Raw genomic sequence first — 27,199 nt, 5'->3', positions numbered from 1 at the left:
CCCGCTTAAACGGGAGCAAGGACACACAACCTCAGATAATCACAAACGACATAATCACAGCAATTAGGTGCATTAGTTTATGGTCAGGCAGAAGGCAGGGACAGTCGAACTGGCAGATGGACAGACCGATTGCCTTGCCTGGTTACGTCAGTTAGCCGGTCAGTTAGTTTGTCAGCCGGCCACGCCCCAATTAGTTGGCCTGCGCCTTAGGTTTGCTCACAATTGACAGCTGAGTGACATTGGGGACTTAGGCCTGGCTTATATTTTTCCCCCGCAAGCCGAGCATCGAGTTGACATTCATTATTCAAATGTCGCACCCGCATGGCAGACATTCCGTAATCCCGGCTTAGTCTTTCATCACACAAACTGATTAGGCACAGGAGAGCCCGACAACTGATGACCACAATTGCCGTTTAATTAAAGCCCGAACAGCCTGGAAATCTGGCTGAGCCACAGAGGAAGCGAGTGCTCCCTGACAGGAGCAGGGTTTGCCAAAGAGGCTGTCATAATCATGGAGCAGGGAGCAGGGAGTGTGCCCCGGGGAAGGGGTGCTGCTTGCTTCCCAGCGGGACAAAGGTAGGCCTTCTCTATTATTCACTTCACCCTCATTAAACATTGAATCAAATGCTTTTATGGGGGGAGCGAATAAACCTAAGGCAGCTGGAGGGTAGGGATAAACCCACCTTGAGCTGATCAAAACCAACTCGAAGCCTTCGGCTTGCTCCCAAGTTCAGAACTTCGATTGATGTTCAGTCGCATGTGAGTGGGTCGAAGGGAGAACTCCGATACTTTCCAGGATTCACACACACAAAGTCCTTCCAAACTCGTATCCCAAAGTGCCAGAGCAGGTGAAATTAATAGTTTATGCATCTGACAAAGATGATGGGAGCTTTATTCTAAATAATTAAAACAGTTAACCTGCGCGCACCGGAGGGAGCGTTGCTCTAAACCCATAATTTAAACATTTGAACATTTAATGCATTTGGCAGTTTCGTGCTCGTTGGCTTTATTGCGTTTTGTAATTTCTGTCCCATACATTAGCGAATCTATTTTTCCATAATTTATTTGAAATTTATTAGTTGGCTGATTGGTTTGTAATTAGCTGGCAGTGGGACAGCATGCGGAGGTTGGCTCGCTGTTGCGGTTGGCCAATGAGAGTGCTGCAGGATCATTTAAAACCCATTTCGATTGGCCTAATCCCTCCCTTCGCGCCTGGGAGGCCTGCAGCTAAGTGCAGGCAATTTGTTTATTGGCATTAAAGCTGTTTCGTCTGACATTAATGCCTACCAAAACAGCATCAGCATGAGGCGAGCGGGGTGCTCGCACACAGTTGTTGGCCAATAAACTTTTGACCTCATTTTACCAGCCAAAAAACAGAACAAAAAAGAAGTACACACAAACTAAATGCAAGGCACAGTATCTGGGGGCGTTGGGTGTTGGGTGTTGGGGATACAAAGATGGAAGGGAAACCCAACAAAATATTTGTGCTGGCAACCTGGGTGAGGCGGACTGAGCCGGAGAGATTCCGCCTGGGCAGGTTTCGAATAAATAAAATACAACAAAAATGAAAGGGGAAGCCCGGATCATAGAGAAAGAGAAGAGCAAGCAAAAATATTTGCACTCCCCGTGGCAGTCCAATGTTATTCCTGCTCCTGTTTTCGTTGCTGTTGTTGTTGCTGTTGCCGGGATGCCCACAGCAAGGATTATAAATTATAACAGCCTCGCACGGTTATTTATGCCATGTCAATGGGAGGGGTGTCAAACGGTCGAGGATATATCATCAATGCATGCGCTTAGTTGAGTGGAAAAAGCTGCAAAATAAAACTATATGGCGATGGTTGCTCTTTAAAGTGGAGCACAGAGTGTGAGATGAAAGGCCCTTGAATATATATTTATCTATATATATTCATGTATTCCCACTCCGCTGAGCTAAGCCGGAGATCTGCTTTGAAGCTTTTGATTTATTTGCTTGATGGCAAATCATTAATTTGTTCTCAGAGCCAAAGCCAAAAGAGGCGGCAAAAGCTTAGCCTGCTTTTCAGCTGCTGTCAGATTTGGGCGACAAACAACCACCGCACAAGCAAAAAGGCATCCGAAAGAAGCAAATTTAAATAAAAAGCAAGCCAACAAAATAATCCGACACATGCGCTGCCAAAATGATTGCCCAAGTCCTCGCCCCCAAGCCCCAGCTCCAGCTCCAGCTCCAGTCCCAGCCTAATCCCATGTGCAGTCTTCTTCGCTGGCTCCCTGTGTCTGCGCCGAGCATAAAACTGGGAAATCACTTCATTTTATTGCACCCACAGAGAAAACCCCAAAGCCGACACTTTCCGGAGCCGGCAAAGGGGGCCCAATCATTAAACGAAATTGAAGGAGCTTAAATCGAGTTGTTTGGCTGGAAGGATACAAAACTCTTACACAGTCTACGAGTACAAAGACTGAAAAAGGCCGATAGGCCAGACTCTTTTTCTAAGGATTCTACCAATTCTTTCTCCCCCAGATAGCTCTGTCGATTCGTCCTGCCAGATCGTCTTCTTTGTCACCATCTAGATCGTTATTAGTGCGGCACCTTACATTATCCTTCTCCTTGCCATCCGTCCCCAAGGCTGCGTCAAAGATGCTTTCTTTGGACACGGTCACCCAATTGGGCTCTGTGAGGACATCGTCGGACTCCGGGTCCACTGTATCCTTATTCTTCTCAGACTCACTCTTAATGCTGGCCTGCTGCTCGGTCGACTTTCGAGCAGTGGTGTTCTGTAGAGTAACAGTCTTGGTTCAGAGGTTTAACAAATATAAAATAATACATAAGATGCATAAGCCAATTGAAGAGTACAAATCGAGAATGCTAGAGCAACGTGTGCTTGCTCCCGACTAGCGTTACGCATCTTATTTATTATATTATCTTTGGGTAGCTAACCACTTACCGGTTTTAGGAAATTTAACCACACGGCATAGATGAAGCATGGAAGGAACACGGAAAAGGACAAGAAGAGTCCCACATTAAAGGCGTTCAACTCGGGATTGCTGACCACGTGGGTGAAATCCACGGCTCCCACGGCGAACGGAGGATAAAAGAAGCGAGCAATTTTGTAGGTGACATTGGCCAAAATGTGGTTGGGAAAAGGCTTCTTGGTGTCCACAAGGCGGAGCGACCAGTGCGAACTCGACGACGGTACAATTAGCTCATCCATTTTCAAAGCAACCAAGGGAATTTCCAAAAATATTCTTTCAAATTTTGAGATAAAACTGTAGGTATTTACTAGAAACTAGAAAGTGCTACAATTTTTTGTGCTTTGCTGACCGAAACGATTCGTGTACTGAAACGAGAGACACTATAGGAATGACGGATCCATCAAGGGCAACTCAATTAGGCCCGAAAGTGTTTGGAACCCTTTCGCCAGGCATAAATCATCGCCTACTTCGTCTCGGAATGGCGTCATTGATTTATTAGCAAAACGAACCCCCGAATCGCTGCCCTCGGAGAAACTAGCGACTCAAGTGAGAGCCGAGGCTCTGGATGATGGCAATGTGGGAGCTGAGCAAAACCATCATCAGTCACCAGGCAAACAAACACGGCGACGACCCATAGCGCAACGGCGTCATACACAAAAAGTGCTTGCATACATTACTCCGAAACCCCAGAGCCGGAATAGATCTGGGGGGTTGGAGCGCCACAGTGGCAACTTGGAAAGAGGCAGAAGGCAGGGGGCATTGGGCGAGGCAGAGGACGCGTGCTTTCAGGCAGAAACACGTACAAGAAATCATGAAATGTTGCCGCCATCATACCGAAAATTGTACGGGTAACGTGCAAGCAATCAAAGTACATGGAGGCAGGACTCGGCTCGACTACGGCAGCTTCGTCTCTGAAGGAGCGCCCACACGTCTGATTTTTACTACACACGTGTGCTGATGTGACGTCGACAGGATTGCGACTGCCTACTGACAACACCAGCGGGCCAGGGACAACTGAGTCTGAGTCGGAGTCGAAGTCCGGGCCAGAGGCAGAGCCAGAGCCAGAGCCAGAGCCTGAGCCGGAGACCGAGTCTGGCCGAAATGTAAAGCATAGTTGACGCAGACGTGCCGAGCTCGACGTGGCAGAAGCTCGCAGTCGCTGACGTAGAGGCTGCTTTTTGCTGTTTAAGTAAGCATGCAAATGTCACATGCAGTCGTCGAAGGCGGAGACGGAGACGGAGACGGAGAGGGGACGGCGGAGTAGTGGGCGTGATAAGCACTCTCAGTTATCAACGGGGGCATTGCATGGTGTTCGGTGCTCGGGCTTGCCTTTCCACTGCCTCCATAAATGATGAGGTACACGTTGCCTTGGGCTGAATTTAGTGATTTCCCAGAGCATGTGGCATACTTTTTATGCGGCTGCTCCTCCACTCCACACGTGAGCATAAGGAATTTCTGTTTATGGTTATTGATTCTGGGCATGGAGCTGGAGATGGAGGTGGAGATAGTTTGAGTTATGGCCGTGGGCTGATTTGTGTCAGCAGGAAGTTTAAAAGAAATTGTTGCATACTTTTGGGCGCCCAAAGTGGATTACTGCCAGCGCCCACTGATTGAATTGCTTTGGGACGAAGGCCCCAAAATCTGAATTGTATTGAGCCAGGGAAGTGGATGGAGATTTCCAATCAACTGCCTAGTTTAGTGCGGCCATCATCTATCCGGACATGTTATGAGCGGAGCCCCCATAACTGCCATTGCTCCCCTGATAGTTTCGATCAAAAATGCACGGCATAGCTCGGAGAGGTGTCAATAACTCGGCTGCTTTACTGACACTGACTCGCCGAAGGAGTGGGGCCCGGCCTTACGTAATTTACAATTACCGCACGCACAGACAATTTATTTTCGAGCGCTAACAAATAAGCTAAACATTTTCGTGGCCGAGGGCTGTCTCGCTCCCAGGTGTATTGCAAATCAAAAAATCAGGCAGGACCGGGCACGAACACACGCCCGGGCAATCAGTTAAATGTTTGTTGAACTCACCAGCGCCGAGGTCCTCGAGCTCTCGAGGAGTCCCCAGAGGAGTCCTCGCGACTTGGCTCTCGATGCGTTTCTGCCCTCATCGAAAATTGAGTTTTGCTTGGCGCCCGGAACCGCAGAACGGAGCAAAAACTGGAAGGAACACCAGCTCCGTAGGACGATGAAGCGCCAACTTGAAAAATCGCTTGTCGCACAGCGAGGGTGGTGGTGGCGGTGCGATGGGTAGACTCACGCGCAGACGTAGTGATTTGGCTTTAAAAAAGCAAGGAAATTCCGTAGAACGAAGCCCGGCGAACGGGGAAAGCTGCCACGTAATGAAACTGACAATTTAACTCACAGTCAGCCAGTTGTTTTGGGATCCAGTCTGGGCTCAGGCTGTGTGCGTGCTGAAAAATCGTATTATCGATTTAATGCGTTGCGATACACACAAACCAGAGTCCTACATATATGTATGTATGTAGTCAGCCGCAGTGTGTGTGTGTGTGTGTGTGTGTGTGTGTGGAGGTCGCAGGGTTGGATTCGGAAAAAGGACGACTGCCTTTGGCTTTGGCCTTTATCGTTCGCCGCTGTCTTTGTGACTGACTAACTGGCATTTTCCTGTTTGCTTGGTAGTCTTGCCTCTTGGCCGTTCTGTAGCTCTTGCCCTGCAAAGGCATTTGATTAATTTGCAGTAGTTTTCAATGTGAAATTGCTTTAGTTCCTGCAGTTTTTGTGCAGGACTTGACAACGACTGCCCTCTCCCGTCTCCCCTTTGTCTTTCTATTTCCGTTTGTCTCCTTGTGGGCCTCACATCCGCTTTTCCTCTTAAGTCGCTGTGTGCGAGGCGGGCATGTGAAGCGTTGAAAGCTTCTTATGGAATGTTAAGTGATTTTTTATTGAATTTTTAAGCCCCACTTAGGCGTTGTCACTGAAGGTATCCCCAACCGAACCTAAAACCCAGCAAACCCCTTACCTCAGACTTGCCCAAAACGTAAATTAACAACATTTTCTTGCTCTCTTGCTCTCGTTCCAGGTACGTATACGCAATTTTATGACTCTGGGCCCCCGGGTGAGTGAGCAAGCGATTGAAACGCCTGCAGATATTGCGGTTTTATGGGGCCGGGTATAATCAGTCGGGGCTTTAGACTGAGCCTTAACTCTTTCACACCCACAGCGGCAAACGAGCAGGCAAACAATGCCGCCGGCAACAATGATCAAGTTTAACGCGCTTTTTAAACCAAACAAAAGTAAATTGCAATGGCTGCGCACACGAACACAGGCACACTCACACACAGGCACAACTACGCAACCCCTAGATGCACACATGCATACTAATTATGAGAATGCGCCGCACATTTAAGCAAATATAAACAAAATGCTAACGACAACAGGCAGCAGATCTGTGCAACGACTCCAGGGTGGCGAGCAAGATGTAAACGCTGGAGGAGGCGGTACGTGACTGTGGGAACTTGCAACTGGCAACTGGCAACTGGCAACATGGCAACTTGATGAACTGCAGCTCTTCCCATCTGACAGTTTATCGCATCGCCTCCCGATGAATGTGTGATTTCATGTGCTTATTGTAATCATCGTTCCTGCTGATGCTCCAGCTCCAGCTCCAGCTCCTGCTCCCGCTCCTGCCCCAGCTATTGTGCTTCATTGTGATTATTATTATTATTAAAATGCAAATGAGCCATACAGACTTGTCAAGCATTAAATGGGGACAGAGACAGCATCGCGGCGAGCGCTGAAGATGATGCACACTGAGTAGTAAACATGCAAAGTGCTTTAAGCCAATCGACATGCGATTCGTTGCACCGAACTGTTGTCACCATTCCTGTGCCAGTTTTTGCAGCCGGACTGACAGACGTCACCATCAATTGCCGGTGGTCCGTTATCCGGTGGCCGTTGGCCATTAACATAATTTCAATTTGCATAAAATGGCGTTAAATATTACATTTTGGACAGCTGCCGCCTGCATTGACTGACAGCGTGGCAGGTAATGGGGCGGCGACGGGCGACTGGCAGGTTCATTGAGCTAATTGCAGGTGCGAATGTGTCGCAATGAGCATTGCACGCCCCGCCAGACACGCAAAGCCGAGGGAGGGAGGGAGAGGGAGAGCAGGTTGTTGTTGGCCTTTGTTTGATGTTTAATTTAGATTGAATTTCTGCATAAATTATGGCACACAAAAATGATTTTCAAATTATTGCTGGCTTGTTTGCGGTCAATTTCGACTGCAACTATTGCATAATTTGAGGCTTCGGGCCAATTAAACGTGGGCCCCGCACACACACACAAGCATTTCGAACATTTCGAGCATTCAGCATTTAGTTTAGGAGTTGAATTTTTTATTTTGTTGCCAGAGCCTGTGCGAATGGAGGAGCTCCAGGCGAGTGCAGTTGCCACACCACTCGGAGCGGAGCTGCTTCCAGGCAATTTCCCCAAAACGTCGGCTGTCTAATGTGCATTTCCCCTCCCTCGTCCACCAACTGACACTTCGCACGCTCAACGGTTTTTGATTTGGCAGCTCGTTTGCCAAAATGCAGCAGCAGCAGCAACAAAAACTGAAACGATTCAGCCGCCACGCCACGTCGCTCGCTTAGCGCATTTGCGAGTGATTTTATGCATATTTCATGGCATACTTTTGCGCGCTATTAGCAGCTCCGAAAGCAGCCTCGGGCTCAGCCTCATCCTCTGCCTCAGCCTGGGGTTGTTCCATTCATAATGACGCCCCAAAGTGAAAGCCTTTCAATGGCACAGGCCCGCTATTATCGAAACTTTGAAGTATTTCAAACTCGATTAGCATAACCCAACTAGGAAACACAATCAAATTTACGCATTTGACACTAAACTTTTAGCAGAACGACAGAGCTCCTCTGGTGGTGGTTTACGCAGCCTTCGCAGAACCCGGAATTGAGTTAGACAATTAACATGGAATGCGGCGCCCTTTGGGCATGGCACAAACTTGGTCTCTGGATGCAGCCTCTCTCCCAGTCAGATCCTCTGCCATGCATTTGCCATCCAGACATACATATGTATACATAAAACGTTCTGGCCCCGAAAATACCCATGGATATAACCAAGTTAAGACCGCAAACGCTTTGCCAATGAGATGGCAACAACATGCGGCTGGCTTAGACTTGAAGATTCTATGCCCGAAAAGGAATATGGAGGAGGGACGTGGTTGTGGGTTCTAGAATTTTAAAACATATTTCAGTAGCTCTGCTTCTGTCGATCCATTAGAGCAGAATATCCGAGTGCAGGAAGCTCATTAAGCTCCAAGATTTGGGGCCCTAATGTGGTGTGGCTTTCACATAAAAACATTGGCTCTATTGCGATGCCCGGTCAACAGCCTTGCCTCGCCCGACTCGGCTGCAGAAAGCCAAGCAAATAGGCCATAAATTCATATTTTATTGGCCTGGCCAGCAGAGTCTCTGCTGGCAGTGGTGACGGCCATGGTCTAAACTCTTGCCAAACAGTCGAGAGCCGCCTGCACATACTTTGGGGCTTGACTCTAAATGCGATGTGTGTGGTGTGTGTGTGTCTGTTGACAATGGACTTTTGGCCTTATGTGCATTATGTGATTGCATGTGTGTACAGGTGTGTGCAGGTGCATCCAGGCCAAGCAGTTTCGCACCCTGCGAAAATCAATTTGCGGGACAAGTCCAAAAGTCAATCCTTTAGATTTAGATTTAGATTTCGATTTCGATTGGGGTTTCTTCTGACCCACTTCGCTCTTTGCCTTGGGCCAATAAATAATCCAAAAACTGATTAATATCTGTTTGGAGATGGCACTAAAGCCAAAGCTGGCCATCAATTAAAGCCACCAGCGGATTCAGATGGAGATACTTGCCTAATTTCTATGCACGTTTGATATATCATTTATGAGCGCACACATACGGGTGCATAAATGGGTTTATTTGCATTTATCTCACTCTCTTGCTGTTTTATGCCTCCCCGAGGCATTTCGGGCAGACAAAGGCTTTAAAAGGCCGAATGCGCTTTAACAAAAACCTCCTCCTGGCCGGAAGAGCGTGCGCAGATAATGCAATTCGATTATTTTGCACTATCAACTAATTAAAATTATGGAAAATATAATAATTACTACCCTGCGCAGCGTTCCTCCCTATGGGCTGCTGCTGCTGCTGCGCTGCTGCTGCCCTATAATCGGCTCAATAAATTAGAGCGATAAAAACGGTAAAAACGGAAATGAGGCGAAAAATTGCAAAGGACTCTTTTAGGCGCTTAACCCCCTTTGTGTGTCCCGGTTGCCCACAAAGAATGCCAATCGAATTTAAACTTTTTCAGTCTCTGAATTTCACCATTCATTTCAGAATGAATATTTCAATGTTTATAATCAATTAAGAATTGACTTTTTGCTGTTGCAGCTAGCAAATGATTTGACCTCACCTAGCGATGTCATCTCTCTGTCTCTCTCTCTTTCGCTCCATGCAGCTGTCTCCCTCTTGTGCCAGGACACAGAGCACTTAATGCAATTTGCATTTCGATGTTTTTGTGTTTGCATTTTGCATAAAAGCCGAAACTATCCTGTCCCCACACCATCCTGGCCTGGCTCTGTGTCTGTCTCCTGTATAAATTTCAATTTTGCCTGGGAAACTATGCATTTTGCAGCTGTCAAGGAAATTATTGTCTGCCAGGCCAAGTCCTGATATGTTGTTGCTTTAATTAAGCAACAACAAAGGAGAACACGACTTCTTCTCGGGGCCTGATTGTGTAATGTATGTACGTATCCCCTCTCTCTCTCTCTCTCTCTCTCTCTCTCTCTCTCTCTCCGGTTAAAGTGTTAATTTTATTGACATGTGACAGCCAAACAAACAATTTGTTTGCCCCGAAGCCGAATTGTTTGACTGCCAATGTTATTTGTGGTCGCACTGGACGTTTTAAACGAATTTAATAACCAGCAACTGGACGAGGACGGGGGCGAGCGCGCAGGTAGGACGGCCAGTGGGAGTGGAAAATGGAAAATGGATGGGCAAACTGTAAAAAAGAAAACATTAATCAGCGTTAAAAGTCGCATTAGCAGTAAACGAAATGGGGAGCGGCAGGGACGAGGGATCATCCAGGGATCCAGGGAGGAAGCTAGCAAATTACCGAAGCGAACCAAAACCGAACCAAACCCAAAAAGCAATCCAACAGTCGAAGCACAAAACGCAAAAGTCAAAGAAAATTGCTGGAAGAAGGGCGAACGCGCAGGGCACGCGATGGTGGCCAAATGAGTGACTGGCAGTGAAAATCATTAAAAAGTCGTAAAAATCAAGGAAAATGGTAAACAACAACAACAACCAGCACGGAAAAACAGAACCGAAAATGCGAAAAGGGAAAGCGGAAAACGGAAAACGGAAGGAGGCCAGGCGCAGGGGATCCAACCGAAAATACGCACGCTTTATAATTAGAATTTAATCAAGCGCAAATCGCAAGCGTTCGCAATTTTCCGGGGGAAGAGCAAGGGGTTGCCCTGGTGAAGGCACTCCTTTCCCTCCTCCCGCTGAAGGGTCTGGCTGCGTGCAGCTATTGTTTAAAGTGTAATTAAAAGCGTCGTGGAAACCTTTTAGTGTGCAATGCAGGACGCAGGACGATGATATTAAATTTCCTCCTAAAACGCACAAACAACAAAAGGGAAGCAGAGCTTTACAGCATGCTTTTAGGCACGGCTTAAAATAAAACTCCATTAGGCCCCGACCCGACCTTTGCTGACCTCTGCCAATTGACGGAGGCGATGGGTCCCGCCGCAGGAAGGTCCTGTACGGGTCCAGTTTTGCATGAGTCATCTAGCAAATGATGCCACCGCTTTGGGTCTTTCAATCTTTGCCAATAACAGAAGAACGACGTGGGAAATGTGAATAGTGAAAGCGAAAGGTTACTGAAGCTGAGGCGAAAAGTCAATCCATCAATATGCCCTGCTACCGGCACCTTTATTGGTAAAGTTTCGGTACACATTCGCGAAATTTGGAGCACGATTTCCACTCACCTTGTACACTGGCATGTAAGTGGGACAAAAATAGCACCCAACTATGCCAGTGAGCCCTTCTGACATTCTAATTACCGGCAGCCGGGCCACGACAGGACACGACGCACGGCATAAACTTTGGCCATAAACAAATTTTAATGGAGCAATTATAAGCAGCGTCTGGAAAGGCCACGCAACAAATTGTCGGGGAAAAACTGCGCAATTTTCATAACTAAAAGCCGAACTATTTTTGCACTCCGTTAGCAGAGTGGGGAGGTGGGATTTGGAAGCACGTCAAATGCAAATGTGTAACACTTGGAGCCACGCACGAGCCCAACGAAAAGGTGACTCGGATGATGACGCATGCAACTGTGAAAATGCCGCTAAACGTCTTTAAAATGGCGCCCAACCTTATTTTAGCCACCCCAGGAATTCACCTCATTGATATGCAGTAACTCCGGGCTCTTTCCGTGCTTATCGGCGTACGAAATCGGCAAACAGCCGGCAGAGAAATATCTTTATAAAGGCTAGACCCCGTTTCCCTCTCCGCCACAACAAGTCATTCATCGAGTGACTCAGAGCCCAGTTAACCCTTGTTCAGGGAAGAAATCAGGGGAATCGGCGGCGGCAGCTCGAGCTCTTTGTCTGCGCCAGGAGCTTTTTCTATGCGCTCTCCCTCCCTGTTTGTTTTTCCGGGGCATTTTTCTATGCCAAGCTTGGCCTGGACCCCCCCAGACAGACAGACAAACAGACTCTACGCCCATCGGCCTGCGCTTTGGCAATCTATTAAATGTTGTCATTGTGTTGGCTCTTTAGGCGGGCACACAATGAAGAGGAGCAGCAGAGCGACAGCGGCAAAAAATGAAACTTTTGAAGTGATTAAAAATAGTACTTCCCAACTGCACTTCCAAGCTGCTGTGCACTTTTTTCCTGGCATACTTCGGTGCGTGTTTGTTTTTTGCGAGGCACTGAATCCCTTGCTCGCCGCTGCACATCGATCACGTCGGCAGGGCGTTAATGGATTTCTGGACTAGACTAGAGACTAGAGTTTATTGAACCGAGTCGCGAATACCATTCGTCTGAGCGGTGAATAACGCCCCGTCTCGAGGGACCTTCCCTCCTTCCGTCCTTCCGTATGGAAAGCAGAGCAGAGAGGAACCCATCTCAACGTGACCCCATCAAAGTCAAATCTTGGACTAATCGTTTTCTGATTCTCCATAGTTGTGGGGAAAGTCGACGAGGCAGCAACCCTTTCATCTAGATAGTCCGCTTTGGTGCTGAGCAATAAACGCCTATCCGGCGGACAAACAAGCCTCGACAACGACCTTTGGACCCAGGTCCCGGGGTCGACCCTTTTCGCCATGGCAACTTTGAATAATGTCATTTTAATTACCGCAACACTCAAATCACAAGGAAACGCGCAAATAAATAAATAACGCGCCACGAAAAAATCCATTTTAATTAAACTCCGAGCAGAACGTGAAAAAAGCCTCCTAATTACTTTTGTATGTGGTTGCGGAAGTCGCCGAAACTGGAACTGAAAATGAAATTGAAATTACTTAAACAGGAGCAGAGCGAAGATTTATTACCGCAGAGCGCAGGACTTTTTTAGCACGCGGCTAATTTGGCAAGCGTTTTGGGTTTTTTGTTCGTCGTCCTTCGTCCTTCGTCTCAGCTGTCGTCGATTTGATTTGCCGGTTGCCTTGGCTCCGCTCTAATTATACAAAGACAACAGAGAGAGCACTCCTGCCCACGTCCCGCCCATCCCACAATCCAATCAGCCGCTAAGCCGATATCGGGGGCGCTGATTAAAAGCCAATTTTTTCTCCACAGAAGTATGTTACATAAGAAGCGCTTCCAGCTTAGCAGGGCGGATAATTTGCTGCCATTTGGGAAGGTGGGTGGTTAGCGTTTTGTAATTGAATTGAATTGATTTAGTGGATTTCCGCGGACTCAGAGCATCTTTTGGCGGCCTCCTTCGTGTGGGACAGGTGTTAAGAGCTAAGGGCGGACGAGCCGCTAATGAATTCTGCCGCTTGGGGTGGGATTTTAGAGAGAAATCTGCACCAGGTCGCAGAGTAATTCAATCCTCCCGCGGCTTGTATGCTACACTTCACAAACAATTACATTTCCATATGTGTTATCATCATTTTCAATTAACTTCCGGCTCGAGCAGACCGCCTCCCCCCCCCCCATATGGCATTCCCCTCTAAAGCTCGGTCGCCCGCATTTAGCATTAATGAAATGCCCATTGAATTCCAATTTTTTTTTTGGTCCAGACCCGGGGTTCCGGGCACAAGGGTACGTGGGTACATGGGTACATGGGTACATTGCTCTGGCCATTACGATTGCATGGGGCCGTATAACAGTTTGTGTGGGCCACGAGCGGTGAGTGGGTAGCACAGCTTTGTCGCCGCACATCATTTTTATTGCATAACGAAAATTGTCAAAATTGTCAGCCACTGTGCCTGCCTCGCTTGCTCCAATGGCTGCAATCCCAATATGCATTCATTGATGTATGTATGTATGGATGTATGGATGTATGGATGTGGTTAAAGCCGCCCCCTTCCCCTGCTATCATTGCAAAATTTCATTTCCGGCGAGTCCCGGCCCGACAGGTAATGCGGCAACACCCCCACCTCATCATCATCATATACTACCCCCTTTCGCTGTTTTTGACAATTTTCATGTTTCAATTTTTCATTATGCACAACGAGCGGCAGCCTTTGTTGCTCCGATATTATTTATGCACAATCCTGGCGGGGCGGGGCCACAAAATGCTTTCACCCCGCACAGCCTAGGCCGCAAAATGCAAAATTCCGATCGGTTTTATAGAATGTTGAGCACTCGATGCCGCTTAGCGCTTGGCAATAGCATCGATTTTGATCGATTATGCGGGAGCCCGAAGCTCGAAGCGGAGGCCACCTCAACTCGCCTTGACCAAGTTTCCTTCGGTGCCTGAAGTTTTCCCTAAAATGGTGGAGGAGGAGGCAAGAGCGTGCCAAGGCGCCAGGACGCGGCTGAGAACAACACAAATACAGGGCACAATTGTGGACTACGGACTAAGGACTACGGACTGTGGAGTCCGGACTCCGGACTCTAACTGGGCGAGGCAACTGCGCGTTAATGACAGAATAAAACGAAATCCAAACATAAATTACGCGCTTATCAATTTCATTTATCTTTCGGATTCCGCTCTGGTCTTGGCGAGTTTCGTTTCATTTCGTTTTCATTTTGATGGTTTTGTAATTGAGTAATAAACTTTGGTATCGTTTCGTTAAAGTTCCCTCGACTTGGCCAATTTCCCCAATAAATTTTCGCAACTTTGCTTTGCCTCTGGTTTCGGGTTCGGTTTTGGGTTCTGTTTCTGTTTCTGTTTCTGCTTGTGCCTTGGGTCTGGTCATTGCCTTTACTCCTTTGCGATAAACGGCGACCAAAAGTTTGGACTCGGCCTTATTATATTCACTGGCTTCTGGGCAGCAAACTGTTGTACTAGCGTTTATTGTCTTCAACGCCTCCGATAAGTGACCATAAAAAGTGCCATTATCGAAGTGTGTACTTTCAGCTTCCAAGTTTCGATTCGTTAATGACTTTTCCACTGGATCCTGATGCCGATGCCGATGCCTTTGGGTATGGGCATGGAAGAGACGGCGTGGTCTATCAAGGCGTGCACAGTGAACTCCATTTATCACGAGCCGTGCTCTTCAAAGCCCGCTTTTTTTGGTTCTAAACTTTAAGGCTATTTGAGCGTCATCCATCAAGGGGGCATGCAACCCCAAAAAATCCGAGATGCAACCCCCAAAACGCCCCCCTTCACACACATCCCTCGCGACTCGCGAGTGCATATCTCCATAAAAAGACCGATTCATTTCAATCAAATTTAAAATGTGCAAATAAATCTTTGGAGAGCATGCCGAAAAAGTGCGTGGATTTATATTACCCGAATGCTCTTAAAGCTTAGCTCAAAGCCTCTCCCTGCCCCGGAGGCCGGAAATTGCCACCCATCGGATGAGCAAATCAAAAAACTGTCGGTCATTGTCGCTCGATGGCAATGGCGATGGCGATGTCGCAGTGCGCCTAAAATGACACACAATAAATTTTTATTTGCCGCTTTATTAAATTTTATTTGCCTTCGGGGCTCGAACTACACTATCCCCTGGACATCCTTCTGTCTGCCAATCGTCTGGCATTGGCCGTCTGTATCCCGCAGGCTCTTCGCACTGAGTGGGCGGGCGCGGGATGGGCGTTGCTCGTCGCGGAAAAAGGCAAATTCATCAATTACTTAATATAATTACTTTTGGCTTTCGGATTATGCATACACACAGGGACACAGACACAGAGACACTGCGCCACAGTCGCACACACACAGCAGCTGTGTGTGTGAGCAGCGACCAACATAAATACTTAATATAATAAATTGTAGCCAGTCGGTGGGCAATGGCATTCGCAGGACCGCAAGGCCCAGGTCCAGGTCCAGGACCCAGTGGCAGTGCCAGTTTCATCCAGGTTCACCCTGCTCTCCATTCCCCCTCAGTTATATTTTGTGCACAAAAACGAAAAGCAAAACAAGGAGTCAGAGGAGGCTGCGTCTCTGATGCCATCCTGGCCGGGAACTGCAACTCCATACACGCAATTACCAGTAGCTCTGATGAAATTAACAGCGCTAGCCATAAGCTGGGAGGCAGCACTTTGGAAGGGAAACATTTCACGGGTTCCATGGACAACTCCGGCAGCCAGTTTGCCATTTTAATGGCTTTTAAAGTGCAGCAGAGGGCTGTTTGGGTTTGGGGCTTAGTTCGCAGAGGAACATGCCCTCATCGTAATAAATAAGTTAAAAAAAAAAAAACATAATATGGCAAAAGTCAGCCGTAACACAGCATTTTTTCTTAGCAAAAAACGTGTATTTTAAGGTACAAAGTTAATTTGAGTGAAATGAAAATTCAAAGGTAATAATAATACCTTCAAGTTGTTTTTGAATACCCGCAGAGCCTGTCAGCTATAAAAAACAGTTCGAAGAACTTAATATTAAAGCATTCGTATTAAAGTCAATTAACGTTGCAATTCATAATCCAAATTAGTGTCCCTAAAATTAATATTAATATATGCCAACACTTGGGAGATGCCCGCCCTCAGTTATTGGCCGATAAATGCCGCCATTTTATGGCCACCATAAATTGCCATAATTTTAGCGTTTGTCAGTTAATAATTTTACATTAATTTATTTGAGCTCATAACCCTGTGGCCACCGGCTCAAAGGCAATTCGAAAAGCCATCAACTCTACGTGCGACCGCAATTTAAGGGTTTTTTAGGGTTAGAGTGGTGAACGCATTATCCGAAGGCCTAAAAAAGTCGCATTGTAATATAATTAATTCGCCTGACAATTAGAGCCACGCATAGAAAAATTATTAATTTCATAAATTCCGCAATGTCAAATCCATTTCAGTTCGGACTGCTCTTATTGCTGTTGTTGCGCATATTTAATGGCCATTGTTGCATACAATTAAAACAATTAAATGCCATAAAAATGGCTCAAAATCGACGACAACAACAACAACAGCGACACGCTGTCATAAATAATGGCAGTTTTAGTGTAATACAGGATGAAGAAAAAAGAAATTATGACAATTATTGGCAATAACATTAAGGCAATATTAATTGACATGCGAAAGCCCAGGGAAATGTTAATGACAATTTTAATCAAAATTTAATCTGTTTACTATCGCTCAGAAAGAGGCGGGGAGAAGCTGCCGAGTCTAAATAGGAATTAACTTTGGTCCCCAGCCGAAGGCTTTTCCGTCCTTTTCGCGGCTCACCCAATTAAAATTAAAATTGACCTCATCACGGTCGCCACCAGCCGGGCAATCGACGATTTCACACTCTCGCTCACACCTGGCCGGAGATTTGCCAGGTTTTTCCTTTCGCTTTTCCTCACAGTCGGCCAACTCGTTGTCGCCGTCGGTTTAACTTTATTAAATATAATGGCAAACCAATTTTTTCGCTATGATTTTTATTAGTGCGCCGTTTATGGATGGAAAAAGAGCTCTGTGCTCTGTTGCTCTTGCTCTGCATTGCTTTTATTGTTGTTGTTGTTATTGTTATTGTTGTTTTTATGCAGGTATTTCAGTCACAAGCCAGAGAGCAAATAAAATATGCAGCGGAACAGGCCATGGTTCATTAAGTATGCGCCATGTGGCCGGCCAAACAAACGAGTGCGCTCGAAAGTATGCAATTGAATTTAAATATTGCAAGTGCATGTCCTGGACAGGGGACTGTGGCTGAGGGAGGGGGCAGCTGGTGGCACTACCGAGATATGCGTACGCCCCAATGTTTTTTGCAGCTGTGTGCGTTAATTAACACAAACTTTATTACAAAATGTCTGCCGCGGCAAAATTTAATGGCCGCACATTTCGCCCTCCCCCACATTCCCCTCAACTCCGCAGCCGTCGCTCACTTGTATATATCAACATAATGAAATTATAAGCGGTTTGATTTTAATATAAATTACTTTTTATGAGACAATAATTGATGTCCGCACAGGCGGCTGCCGTTTAATGATTAAATGCCAGTCATGGATATGACGAGTTTCCTCGCTCTTCTGTCTTCGATTGCTTCCAGGACCTTCAGAGTTCAAAGTCGTATATATATATATATATATATAGATTAGTCCTGACCACGACAGGGGCGGGGACACGAACATCGACAGAAGTTAATTTCAATTAAAGGCGATAAGGCCGACAATGTTTATTGACTATAAAATAGGCAATGGAGCCACGCTCGGAGGGGGGAAATCAGGAGATGGAAATAAAAATAATACCAATAATGGCGATGGTAAAACAACGTGTATAGTAATTTAAATGAAATGCATTAAAATGATAAAGGTGAAAACGCAGAGGGCAAAAAAATTGTGAAACCAAGAAAAAAAGAACAAAAAATGCAAACGTGCAAATAAACAATAACACAAAAAGTACGCAATAAATATGGCTGCGCTTTACAGTTCATTAAATCGAAAACAAAAGGCAGCCCCAGCATTTATTTTTACCTTTCTCCGCGCCGCGAATAACAACAAACCAACAAACAAACAAATTTAAATGCGTAATTAAAATCGACTTTTTTCGCGCGTGTTTATTGCACTGCATTTAATGCTGGCTTTATCGCAATTATTGTTATTAGTTTGCCAAAAGCGCGGGCTTCGCCTTTACCCCGCGGTGAGAATTATGCAAGCATACCGAGCTAATTAAATTTAAAACCGGAAATGCCAAGCAGCCGACAAGGCGGCCATCCCCGTGCCATTAAGCACTAATTTACACGCGTCGTAATTATAAGCGAATTTCGACTCCTGCAAGAGGATCAACAGCAGAGTCAGAGTCAGAGTCAGAGTCAGAGTCCTGGTTCAGAGCACGTACCACACGGGCGATCCCTGTCTGCCAACTCCCACCGAGGAGGAACTCCAGAGGCGCCAGGACTCGCTCCCGCTGCTGGAAATTGCACTGGCCAGTGGTTTAATTGGTCTAAAAATTGCACGTCAACGAAGATAAATTTTTATTTGAAAAAGTTTATTAAACATTTGCATTGCCCAGGCACATCACGTACCTCTGTGTGCACTTGTGTGACGTCGTTTTGGCCATTGGCGTTTTTATTGCAAACTTTTTCACAGTTGCCTTTTGGCATTGCCATTTGTGTCCCTCCCCATTGCTCTTGCCTCCCTGGTCGTTTCTCTTTTTGTTTGGCAAATTTTTGTTATTGAAAAAGTTGGTACGTTCCTTTTTCGTTTTTGTTTAAATTATATGCGAAACTTTTGCTTTGTAATTACATGCAGTCGTCCTGGCAGTCCAGCCGGGTCTGGCAGCCCCCAAAAAGGACATCCCTACGTGTCCAATTACATGTGAGAATGCTGATTGGTAGCACCAGACCTTGAGGAATCGGGTGTCGACCGCTGGCACAGAATTTAATCTGAACCAATATTGGGCGAGGGCAAACAGCCGGAATCAAAATATACCGAAACCTATAGCAAGCAGCTATCCTGCAACCTACACTATTAAGCCGGGCATTAAGCGACTAACGGCAAACAAGTCCCGATCCCCAGGAGCGCCCTTCCCCCCCGTTTGGCAAACAAAGGCGGCGGCTACGACGGTGGCGCTCGTGAAATCTTATTTATGCTGGGAAAACTGAAACTGTTATCAAATAATTTATTCGTCTCACCTGCAACAACAAATTAAGTTTTGTTTTCCCCTGACCCGGGGAGGCAGAAGAAAAATGAAAGGACCCAAGGCAGGCGGCGAAGGGCGAACAAAGGAGCGTAATCCACGTGCCTCGCCACTTTCAACTCATTAACTGCCCGCCCCGGCCATTAAGAGACTTATTTTCACACTTGCATAAACCCATTTAGAGCGGGAACAAAACTGCGAAGAGCCACCCAGACCACCCAGAGCCCATCCAGAGCCCAGTCACCACCCCAAGGAGTCGAGCTGAGCTGAACTGAAGGAGTCGCCACCTTATCACACGGCACGTTGGCTGCGAGCGCATCGTGACATAAAATTAATGCCCAACCGACAATTTTAATCGGCAACAGTTTTTGTCTGGAGTTATAGCACCAGAAGCAGGGCGAAGCCGGGGACAACCTGTAGTCAGGAGTCTGGAGACGGGAGTCTGGAGGCGGGAGTCTGGATTCTGGATACTGGAGTGTCCCCCCCTCGACATTCAGTAAACTTTGCTGCAAAGATTCAGCCAACTTTTCGGGGAAACAGACAAAGAAAGAGAAAGAGAGTCAGCCGGATGCGTATATTTAAAACTTATTAAATTGCTATAATTTATACGACTTATCTCGCCCCGAGGGTTGCTTAAGCGGGAAAAAATCTCGCTGCACGGCAGGACAGGGCAGGGCAAGGGCAATTAATTTACATGCAAATCGTGCCGAAAGTTTACTCCCCCTACCGAATGACACTCATCTTGGCTTTGCCTTGAAGCACCAGTGGAGACGATGCCACGGGATGCGGCAGGCGGAATGCGGAATCCGGAATCCGGAATACGGAACCCGGATCCCGGATCCAGTCCTAAAGCCGCGACTCAGCCACTCATCCGCACACACACTTGATTAGAGCTTGAGGCGGTGCTCAGGTCGCCCGCTGTGCGCCTTCTGCTTGAAACAATATGGCGTCGAGGACTACGACCCTTTTGGGTCTCCTCGGGAACGTCGACAGGTTGCCGCATCGTTAGAGAGCTCAGCTCCCAGTCCCGGCCTTAGACCTTTATTGTCCCTGTCCGACTGTCTCCCAGTCCTTGCGCGCCTAACAAATTGCAGAATTTTTTGTGTTGATTTATCGCACAACAAGAGCAGCGGCGGCGGCAATAATAAAAATAACAACAGCAGGGCGAGCGTGAAACGAGCGCACATTAAACATTTAGTAATGAGTTTAAAGTTTTAAATGGAATTTTTGATTATAAGCGGCGGAACAACAGAAGGCGAGGCATGCCCCAGAATGGAAAAGAACAGAAGGAAGAGCCAGCCATTCGGCGTATCGCAATTTGTGCCCACTTACGGCTGTAATTACGGATGTAGCTATTTGAGCGGAGTGCCTGCCAGGCAACCATGCCATTCCTGCATTATGCCTAGTATAATAACCTGTCCATGAATGCGGGATTAGATGTGTAGTGGATATGACAGTTTGCACTCTTAGTCATCCCTTAATGGGGTTGCCTAGCCCTTATCGTATTTCCGTGCCCTACATTCCCGAACGTCCCAACGATCCGGCCCCGTCCCATTGTCAATCCATCATAAGCCCTTCCCCGCATCCCTTTTATGGCAGGGAATCAACCTTCAGCTCCTGCTCCTGCTCCTGGCAACAACAACCCCGTCAAATTCCAAGGCAAATCTCTGGAAATCCCAACACTTTGTTCAAACATATAAACCCAGATCTTGCCTCGGCCTCTGAATCTTCATCTTTCGCTTAGCCGTCCCTTTTCCGGGGGTTTTCTTTTCAATTTGGCCGAGGAGAAACAGAGACGCGGGGCCATTAAACGCTTTAAAATCAACATCAACACCGATGACGGCGACAGGGGCAATAAAGTCGACCCAAAAATTGCTTCCTCTGCACATAAAACTGAGTCGGGCGGGTCCGGGGCCGGGCTCAGCCTAAAATACCCGTACACATACACGGATATGTATGTATATGTTGGCGGAGCAACTCTGCTGAGCCTCGCAAACAAACGCGGTAAAAGTAAACGAAACACTTTGCCACCCATTCCGCCAAGCTCCACTCCACTCCACTCCATCCCTGCCCACTTAATACTTAAATGCAAACGTGTAAATTATGTGATTTTTCCCCGGCGGCCATGTTTGTTTGCAAACTCCATTACCAACATGGCGGGAGCTTCCTTTCCGTTCCATTCCTGCCCTTACCAGCCCTGCCACAGCTCACCTGTTTGTTTCAAGCAATCGTCGCGCTTTGCCATTAAAATGCGAGAAATAACAAAAAATACGTAGCCGTGCTCCGTGGATACCCCTTTTATGTGCCTTTATGTGTTTTTCATGTACTTTTATTTGATTGTCGCACGCTTTGGCGCCCCAACCAGAAGGGCCTGCAGGGAGGGCCGTGGGGCGGAGGCGGGGGCGTGGCACCCTCCACTTAATGGCAATGTTTTTTAGTGCTCAAAATATTAGCAAATGTTCATTAACGGCTATGCAAATTGGTTGTAGTCGGCCGTAGTCCGACGGGGACGGAGTCCGAGTCCGAAAAAGGCAATTACTCAAAAAGTACTTAACACACAATTGTTGCGTGTGCCCCAGGGAGGCAAAGCCCACGATGGAAGTTGAACCGAGAGTCTCGAAAGGAACTACGTATTGAATCCCAATTGGGATTCTTCCTTCTGTGCCAAATCCGAGGCTCAGCCGGCCTACGCCTAATTCCTCGGTCTGATAGCTTTGCGTCTTTTCCACACTTGAAATGATTTTTAATTACGTCGAGAGGAGTGAAAACATTGCCTACTTTTGAGCTCATATTTTCCCCGCTTCGGCGGCCGGAGGAGGGACGAAAGTCAGCCGCCTGGAAAGCCAATTAAAATGAAATCAAGCCAGGGCCTCGCCCTCAGCACCTCTCTCGCAGGCACGGCTTAGTGTTTATTGGACTACAACACCTTGGGCCCACAACACACACACACAAGTGGGATGTGTATAAATTTGTAATTTTAATATTATTAAAAATGTTAAATTGCATGGGGCATAAATCACATTTGTGCTGCACTGCGGCCGGGGCAGGGTTGTTGGTGGCGTCAGCTTGCTGCCATCACTTGTGGCCCAGGGGTTGACACCCAGCGACACATTATACCGATGCCATTACTGCCAGCTGCGTTTGCCACACTATTTATATTTTTTATTGTTATCGCCTTTGCTGTTGCTGCTAAAATTGCGCCCAGAGATGGGTCGCTGTTATTTTAATTTAAGCGATTTACTCTCAGGTTCATAAAACGGCAGCCGCAGGCATAATCCAGATTTTGTGCGTTAAATGTCAATTCATTAAAATTGAAAGGAATTAATAAACCCACAGCCAGGATAATATGTACGAGTAAGATGCGAAACGCTCACATTTTTAAATTACTTCGAGTGAAGTCTGATCTAGATTTCTTTGGTTTATTAACAAGTTTTACATTGCCTAAGCAGTACAACATATGCCAAAGTGAAACAGCTTATTCAACGCAGGAGATTTACTACAGTTTAGCTCAAAGTTCAGAAAACTTTGACATTAATTGAGCAGGAAATCGGGATGCTGCAATTGAGGTCGTTAAAGGGGATATATACGATAAAAGCATGCATATTTGTGATCTATTCCGCCGATAAATTGACCCCGGGTGGGCGGTGACTGCCATTTATCGTGGCATACTTTGTCGTGTCTGCCATTACGTTTAATGACCCCGCAGCACTCTCATCTCATCAGCCTGCAAACACTTCCGAGGAGCGGAGGCTCTCTTTTTTTAAAAGCATCCAGCGCCCATTAACTTGTGTGAATTTATATCACTCGTTGGACCAGCTCGAACACCGACTACAGACTACTGACTACTGACTACCGGCTACCGACTGCTGACTGCTATTATGCGTTCGTTAATTATTCACACACAAATACTGGCGGCGGCACCCCTCAACCCTGCCGCACGTTTCGGTCATAAAAACCTCCCGAATCCCGCCTGCCACGCCCCCTTAACGAGGCAACTAACATTGGTCCAGAACTCTCGGATTAACCTTAGCTTGGCCCTCTTCGAATGTCTCCACGGGTGCGGAGCTTGGAAATTTGGGATTAGGGAGACCAGGGACTCTGTGTCAGGGATCTCCTCCCTGGACACTTATGCATTTGCCAAGCCCCACTTCCCCGTTCACATATGGCGAGATCTTGACATTAAATAAATCTAACATCCCGTATACGCTTAGTGGGCATCTTTAATACTCATTCGCACATGCACACAAATACAAATGTGTGTATATATATAAAAAAATGACGCAGACATTATTCACGCTATCATTGGGCACACACGACGGCCGGAACAGGGTCAGAAAGTAAGAGACGAGGACGAGGACGAGGACGAGCAGACCCATTTTGGGTTACCACGCAAAAAGGCCAGCAGCCGGGGCAAACTATGCTCTTATGAAGATGGAGGCCGCGCCGTTGCTCCATTTGCGAGAAATTACAACGATTTTTCGTGAAAGCGAGCGTTTGTCGCAGGACGAGGGAATGATTTTGATTTCCAGCCCTCCCACGCACGCATTCAAGCCACATGCCACACGCCAGTTCGACCGTCGGCCGCAGAATGTGTAAGCGCGTTTGGCATTGAAAGCATTGATAACAAGCGATTTCGGTAGGAATAAGGTAACGAGCGAAGCCTGGTTTATGGAGCAAGGAACCTAACTGACCTTTAGAGCTGAAGACTTTGACAAGATCCATAATTGTTTAATGGGATTTTGAATCAAGGACTATCAGAAGATTTGCCTGTATTCGATCACTTGATCTTAAAGTGAGAGAAAAAAATATAATCCCTATCACCTCCTTAACCAAGACAATATAAATTAAACTCAAATAAGATGCGCAACGCGGCAATATTTGTTATTGTAGAATGCAAAGCACAGCTCTGTTAACCCAAAGCTAGTTGATTTATGTCCACTCCCCCGTCCAGCTCAGCAGCATTCCATTGTCGATTTCCATTTCCTTGCCACTAGGGGATCCTGAACCCCATTTAAGGCAGCCCCGTGCGGCCGCTCCATGTCACATAATCGAATTATCATCATGGCATCAACAAATGATTTCAACTTGCGCCAACCTCCTGCTCCCCTCGACTGTCCGGCTGTCCGGCTATCTGGCTATCCTGCTATCCTGCTATCCGGCTGTCCTGCCGCTCCTGGCGCTGTCACCGCTCGGACTGCCCCGCGGCGTTGCCTTTTTTCACTTCACTTCACTTCACTCCGGCAAATCCTCACCCACACTCCACCCAACGTCAGACACATCAACGGCCGGCAAACCTTTCGCAGGAACGCCATTCTCATCGCTTTTTTACGATTTCTCCCGCTGGCTCCTGTTTTGCCAACGTCATTGTCGCTGGTCATTTTCCCTGCTTACTTCATCCACTCATTCGCCGTTAGTCCGTTTCGTTGCGTTTCGTTCGGTTCGTTCGTTTTTTCAGCTTTGTTCCGTCTGTCGACTCGTTTGTTTGAGGTTATGTTGAATGTCAGTTTGTTATCCTTGTGCAAATCCTTTTATACAAATGAAATTTGCGCCAAATGGCGATAAGCAAAATACAATAGTGTGCACAGACCGCTCCTTGTCCCACCATGGCCGGCTTTGTGGTTTCCCGGGGCAAGCGATCGGGGGGGAATTCAGGGACAACTAAGCCATTTCCTGGTTTGGAGAATTTAATGGAAACTCGCAAGTTCAAATGTCTAATTGATACCCCGAATCCTGCAATGCACCAGCCCTATATATAATCCCTTATCTGATTAACATATCACAACGAAAACTAACCCCAAATTTCTCCTCCCATTGCAGACATCAACAAGGGCTCACCCATCGACTTCAAGAGCGGATCGGCCTGTTCCACACCCACAAAAGACACGCTGAAGGGCTACGAGCGAAGCACGCAGGGCTGCATGGGACCCGTCCTGCCGCCTCGCAGCGTCATGAACGGAATGCCCGCGCACCACTACTCGGCGCCGATGAATTTCCGCAAGGACCTGGCCGCGCGCTGCTCCTCGCCCTGGGTGAGCGTCGGCGCCATATCGGCGCTGGTGCTGTGCGTGCTCATGCTGATCCTGCTGACCACCTTCGGGGGCCTGCACTGGACCCAGTCGGCGCCCTGCACCGTTCTAGTCGGCAACGAGGCGGCCGAGGTGACGGCTGCCAAGAGTACGAACACGGACCTCTCCAAACTCCACAACTCGGGACGCGCCAAGAACGGACAAGGCATCGGAATGGCCCAGGGTCAGGCTGGAATCGGAGCCGGCGGCGCAGGCGGAGGAGGCGCATCAGGTGGATCCTCGGCGGCCACTGTGACGACTGCCACATCAAACAGCGGCACCGCCCAGGGCCTGCAGTCGACGTCGGCCTCCGCGGAGGCCACGTCCTCGGCGGCCACGTCTTCCTCGCAGTCCTCGCTGACGCCTTCGACATCGCTGTCCTCGTCCCTGGCAAATGCCAATAATGGAGGTAATTATGCACAACTTTTAATTATTTTTAAATGAGTTTTCGCAAGTTTCGCCGGGTAACTACGGAGTGGGACGCAGAAGAGATTGAGACGGAGCTCAAGAGAAAGCCAAGACGCCGGAGTATTTAGCGCTTAGCGCCCTCCGGCAGAGACAAAAAGTTTATTGTTTTTGTAGGTTTTTTGCTCAAAGTTTGCGCCTGACAGACAGACAGACGCCTACGCTGGATAGGGATTATGCGAATGCCGTTTTCATTATTTCTCGGCGCGCCTCCCATTTCTTTCAATTCAAGTTAAACTTGAGTGCGTTCTTTGGGATTTGTCGGGCTAAAATATTGCATTAATTACTTTCTTGAATTGACAGCAAGACGCGATGTGAAGCTGCAGACGAAAAGACCCCTTTTTCAATCGGAGGCTAGTCTCTCCTCTATTAAATGCTTAAATCGTAACTTACTCGCTCCCGGTCTCTACTGCGTCCTGCTCCCTTAAGAGCTCCCTAACTTGCCAAGTCTAAGCCGGTGTTGGGTTAAAACACATTTAACGCTTAACTTAAGGAGGTGAAGGACCGGGTGTAGTTTGGGTTGGTATTCCTCGGCAGGTATCCTGCCCCTTTCCATTCCGATTTGTTCGCTTTGTTTACCTGTAGGAAGAGCAATGTCAACGCCGCTGTCATCCAACGGGGCAGGCGATAAGGGACGACGACATCGACGAAGCTTAATCGAGAGGGGGGTCGAAGATGATGTGGCTACGGCCGAAACTTTCAGCGACTTAATTACAAGCGAAAGCCTCAACCGGCAGCTGGCCAAAAAGTATTCGGCTACGACCCCAGCCAGGATACTGCCAGCCGTCGCCTGGGAAAGCATTTCAAATAAAACTTTGCGCGGAATCGACGGTGGAATAGACTCCCCACCCCAGGGGAGTGAAGGAATCGAGGTGGACTCCAGCGACTATGTCTATGAAGATGAAGCTGAGCCGGAGGAGACCAGTCCTCCGCCCACCCGGAGACCCACGTCTAGGCAACAATTTGGCAAATCATTAAACAGCAATTTACGCAGCGCAGCTAAAACACTGGTCAACAAGAGAAGGAAATATGAGGTTGAGGCGGAGGACGTGGAGCTCAGTGAGCAGCAGGAACCGGAGCGTCTCCCGGTGACTGGGATGGCAACGGCACAAACGCTGGAGCCGGGGCCCAGCACATTTGTTGCTGTTATTGATGACGATAATCAAAGTGACAACAGCAGCTCAGGCCCAGCGCCGGAGACGACTCTGAGGAGTGACACCGATGACATTGTTGAAATCAACACCACCCAACCAGAGTTAGCGCTGAGCTCTTTCCCCGCCGCCCCAACCCCAACCCCAACCCAGCCCGTCATTGAAAATGATTTTCAAATCAGGGCAAAGGTGGGGGGAGAGTCGCTGGAGGAGAAACCTGCCGCTGATGATAACAATAATGAGCGTGATTTAGCTGACAACTATGAGGTAGACACCAAGGAGCCACCCCCGCAAGGTATAAATCAAGTCCATGCCAATTTGGAGACGAACCATGCCTGTGGTGTGGAATTACGACCCAAGTTCGGGCTCAAGAAGTGTTTTT

General features: G+C 47.5%; 2 protein-coding genes across 8 annotated transcripts in view; one reads left to right on the top strand and one right to left on the bottom strand.

The window, feature by feature from the left end:
* Ten-m (teneurin transmembrane protein Ten-m) overlaps positions 1 to 27,199 on the top strand; it is a 350,373-nt gene that overhangs the window by 310,081 nt on the left and 13,093 nt on the right. For 4 of the 7 annotated variants that reach the window (XM_086828715.1, XM_086828711.1, XM_020960731.2 and 1 more), the window contains one exon: positions 24,954 to 25,610. In XM_086828715.1, coding sequence (XP_086684841.1) covers positions 24,954 to 25,610 — 657 coding nt within the window. Of the gene's footprint in view, positions 1 to 24,953; positions 25,611 to 26,251; positions 27,113 to 27,199 lie in introns of all 7 variants that reach the window. The other 3 variants (XM_086828709.1, XM_086828701.1, XM_086828708.1) reach the window with 1 other exon arrangement.
* On the bottom strand, positions 2,365 to 5,921 carry LOC110190336 (uncharacterized). The gene is made up of 2 exons (XM_020960734.2): positions 2,922 to 5,921; positions 2,365 to 2,751 (listed from the first exon to the last, which is right to left on the bottom strand). Exons 1-2 carry the CDS (start codon positions 3,186 to 3,188, stop codon positions 2,476 to 2,478), a joined length of 543 nt encoding a protein of 180 aa, XP_020816393.2. The 5' UTR covers positions 3,189 to 5,921; the 3' UTR covers positions 2,365 to 2,475.

The sequence above is a fragment of the Drosophila serrata genome, unplaced genomic scaffold (assembly GCF_035046125.1).
Source record: "Drosophila serrata isolate PLE 108 unplaced genomic scaffold, ASM3504612v1 contig_17, whole genome shotgun sequence".
Lineage (NCBI taxonomy): Eukaryota > Metazoa > Arthropoda > Insecta > Diptera > Drosophilidae > Drosophila > Drosophila serrata.
This window is presented reverse-complemented; position numbering and strand designations above follow the sequence as displayed.

What these genes read in the sequence shown, in the direction of transcription:
- LOC110190336 (XM_020960734.2), bottom strand. Translation starts at nt 3,188, where the DNA reads ATGGATGAGCTAATTGTACCGTCGTCGAGTTCGCACTGGTCGCTCCGC. An exon ending in GGTTAAATTTCCTAAAACCG is followed by an intron (nt 2,752 to 2,921) that starts GTAAGTGGTTAG and finishes GTTACTCTACAG; the next exon opens with AACACCACTGCTCGAAAGTC.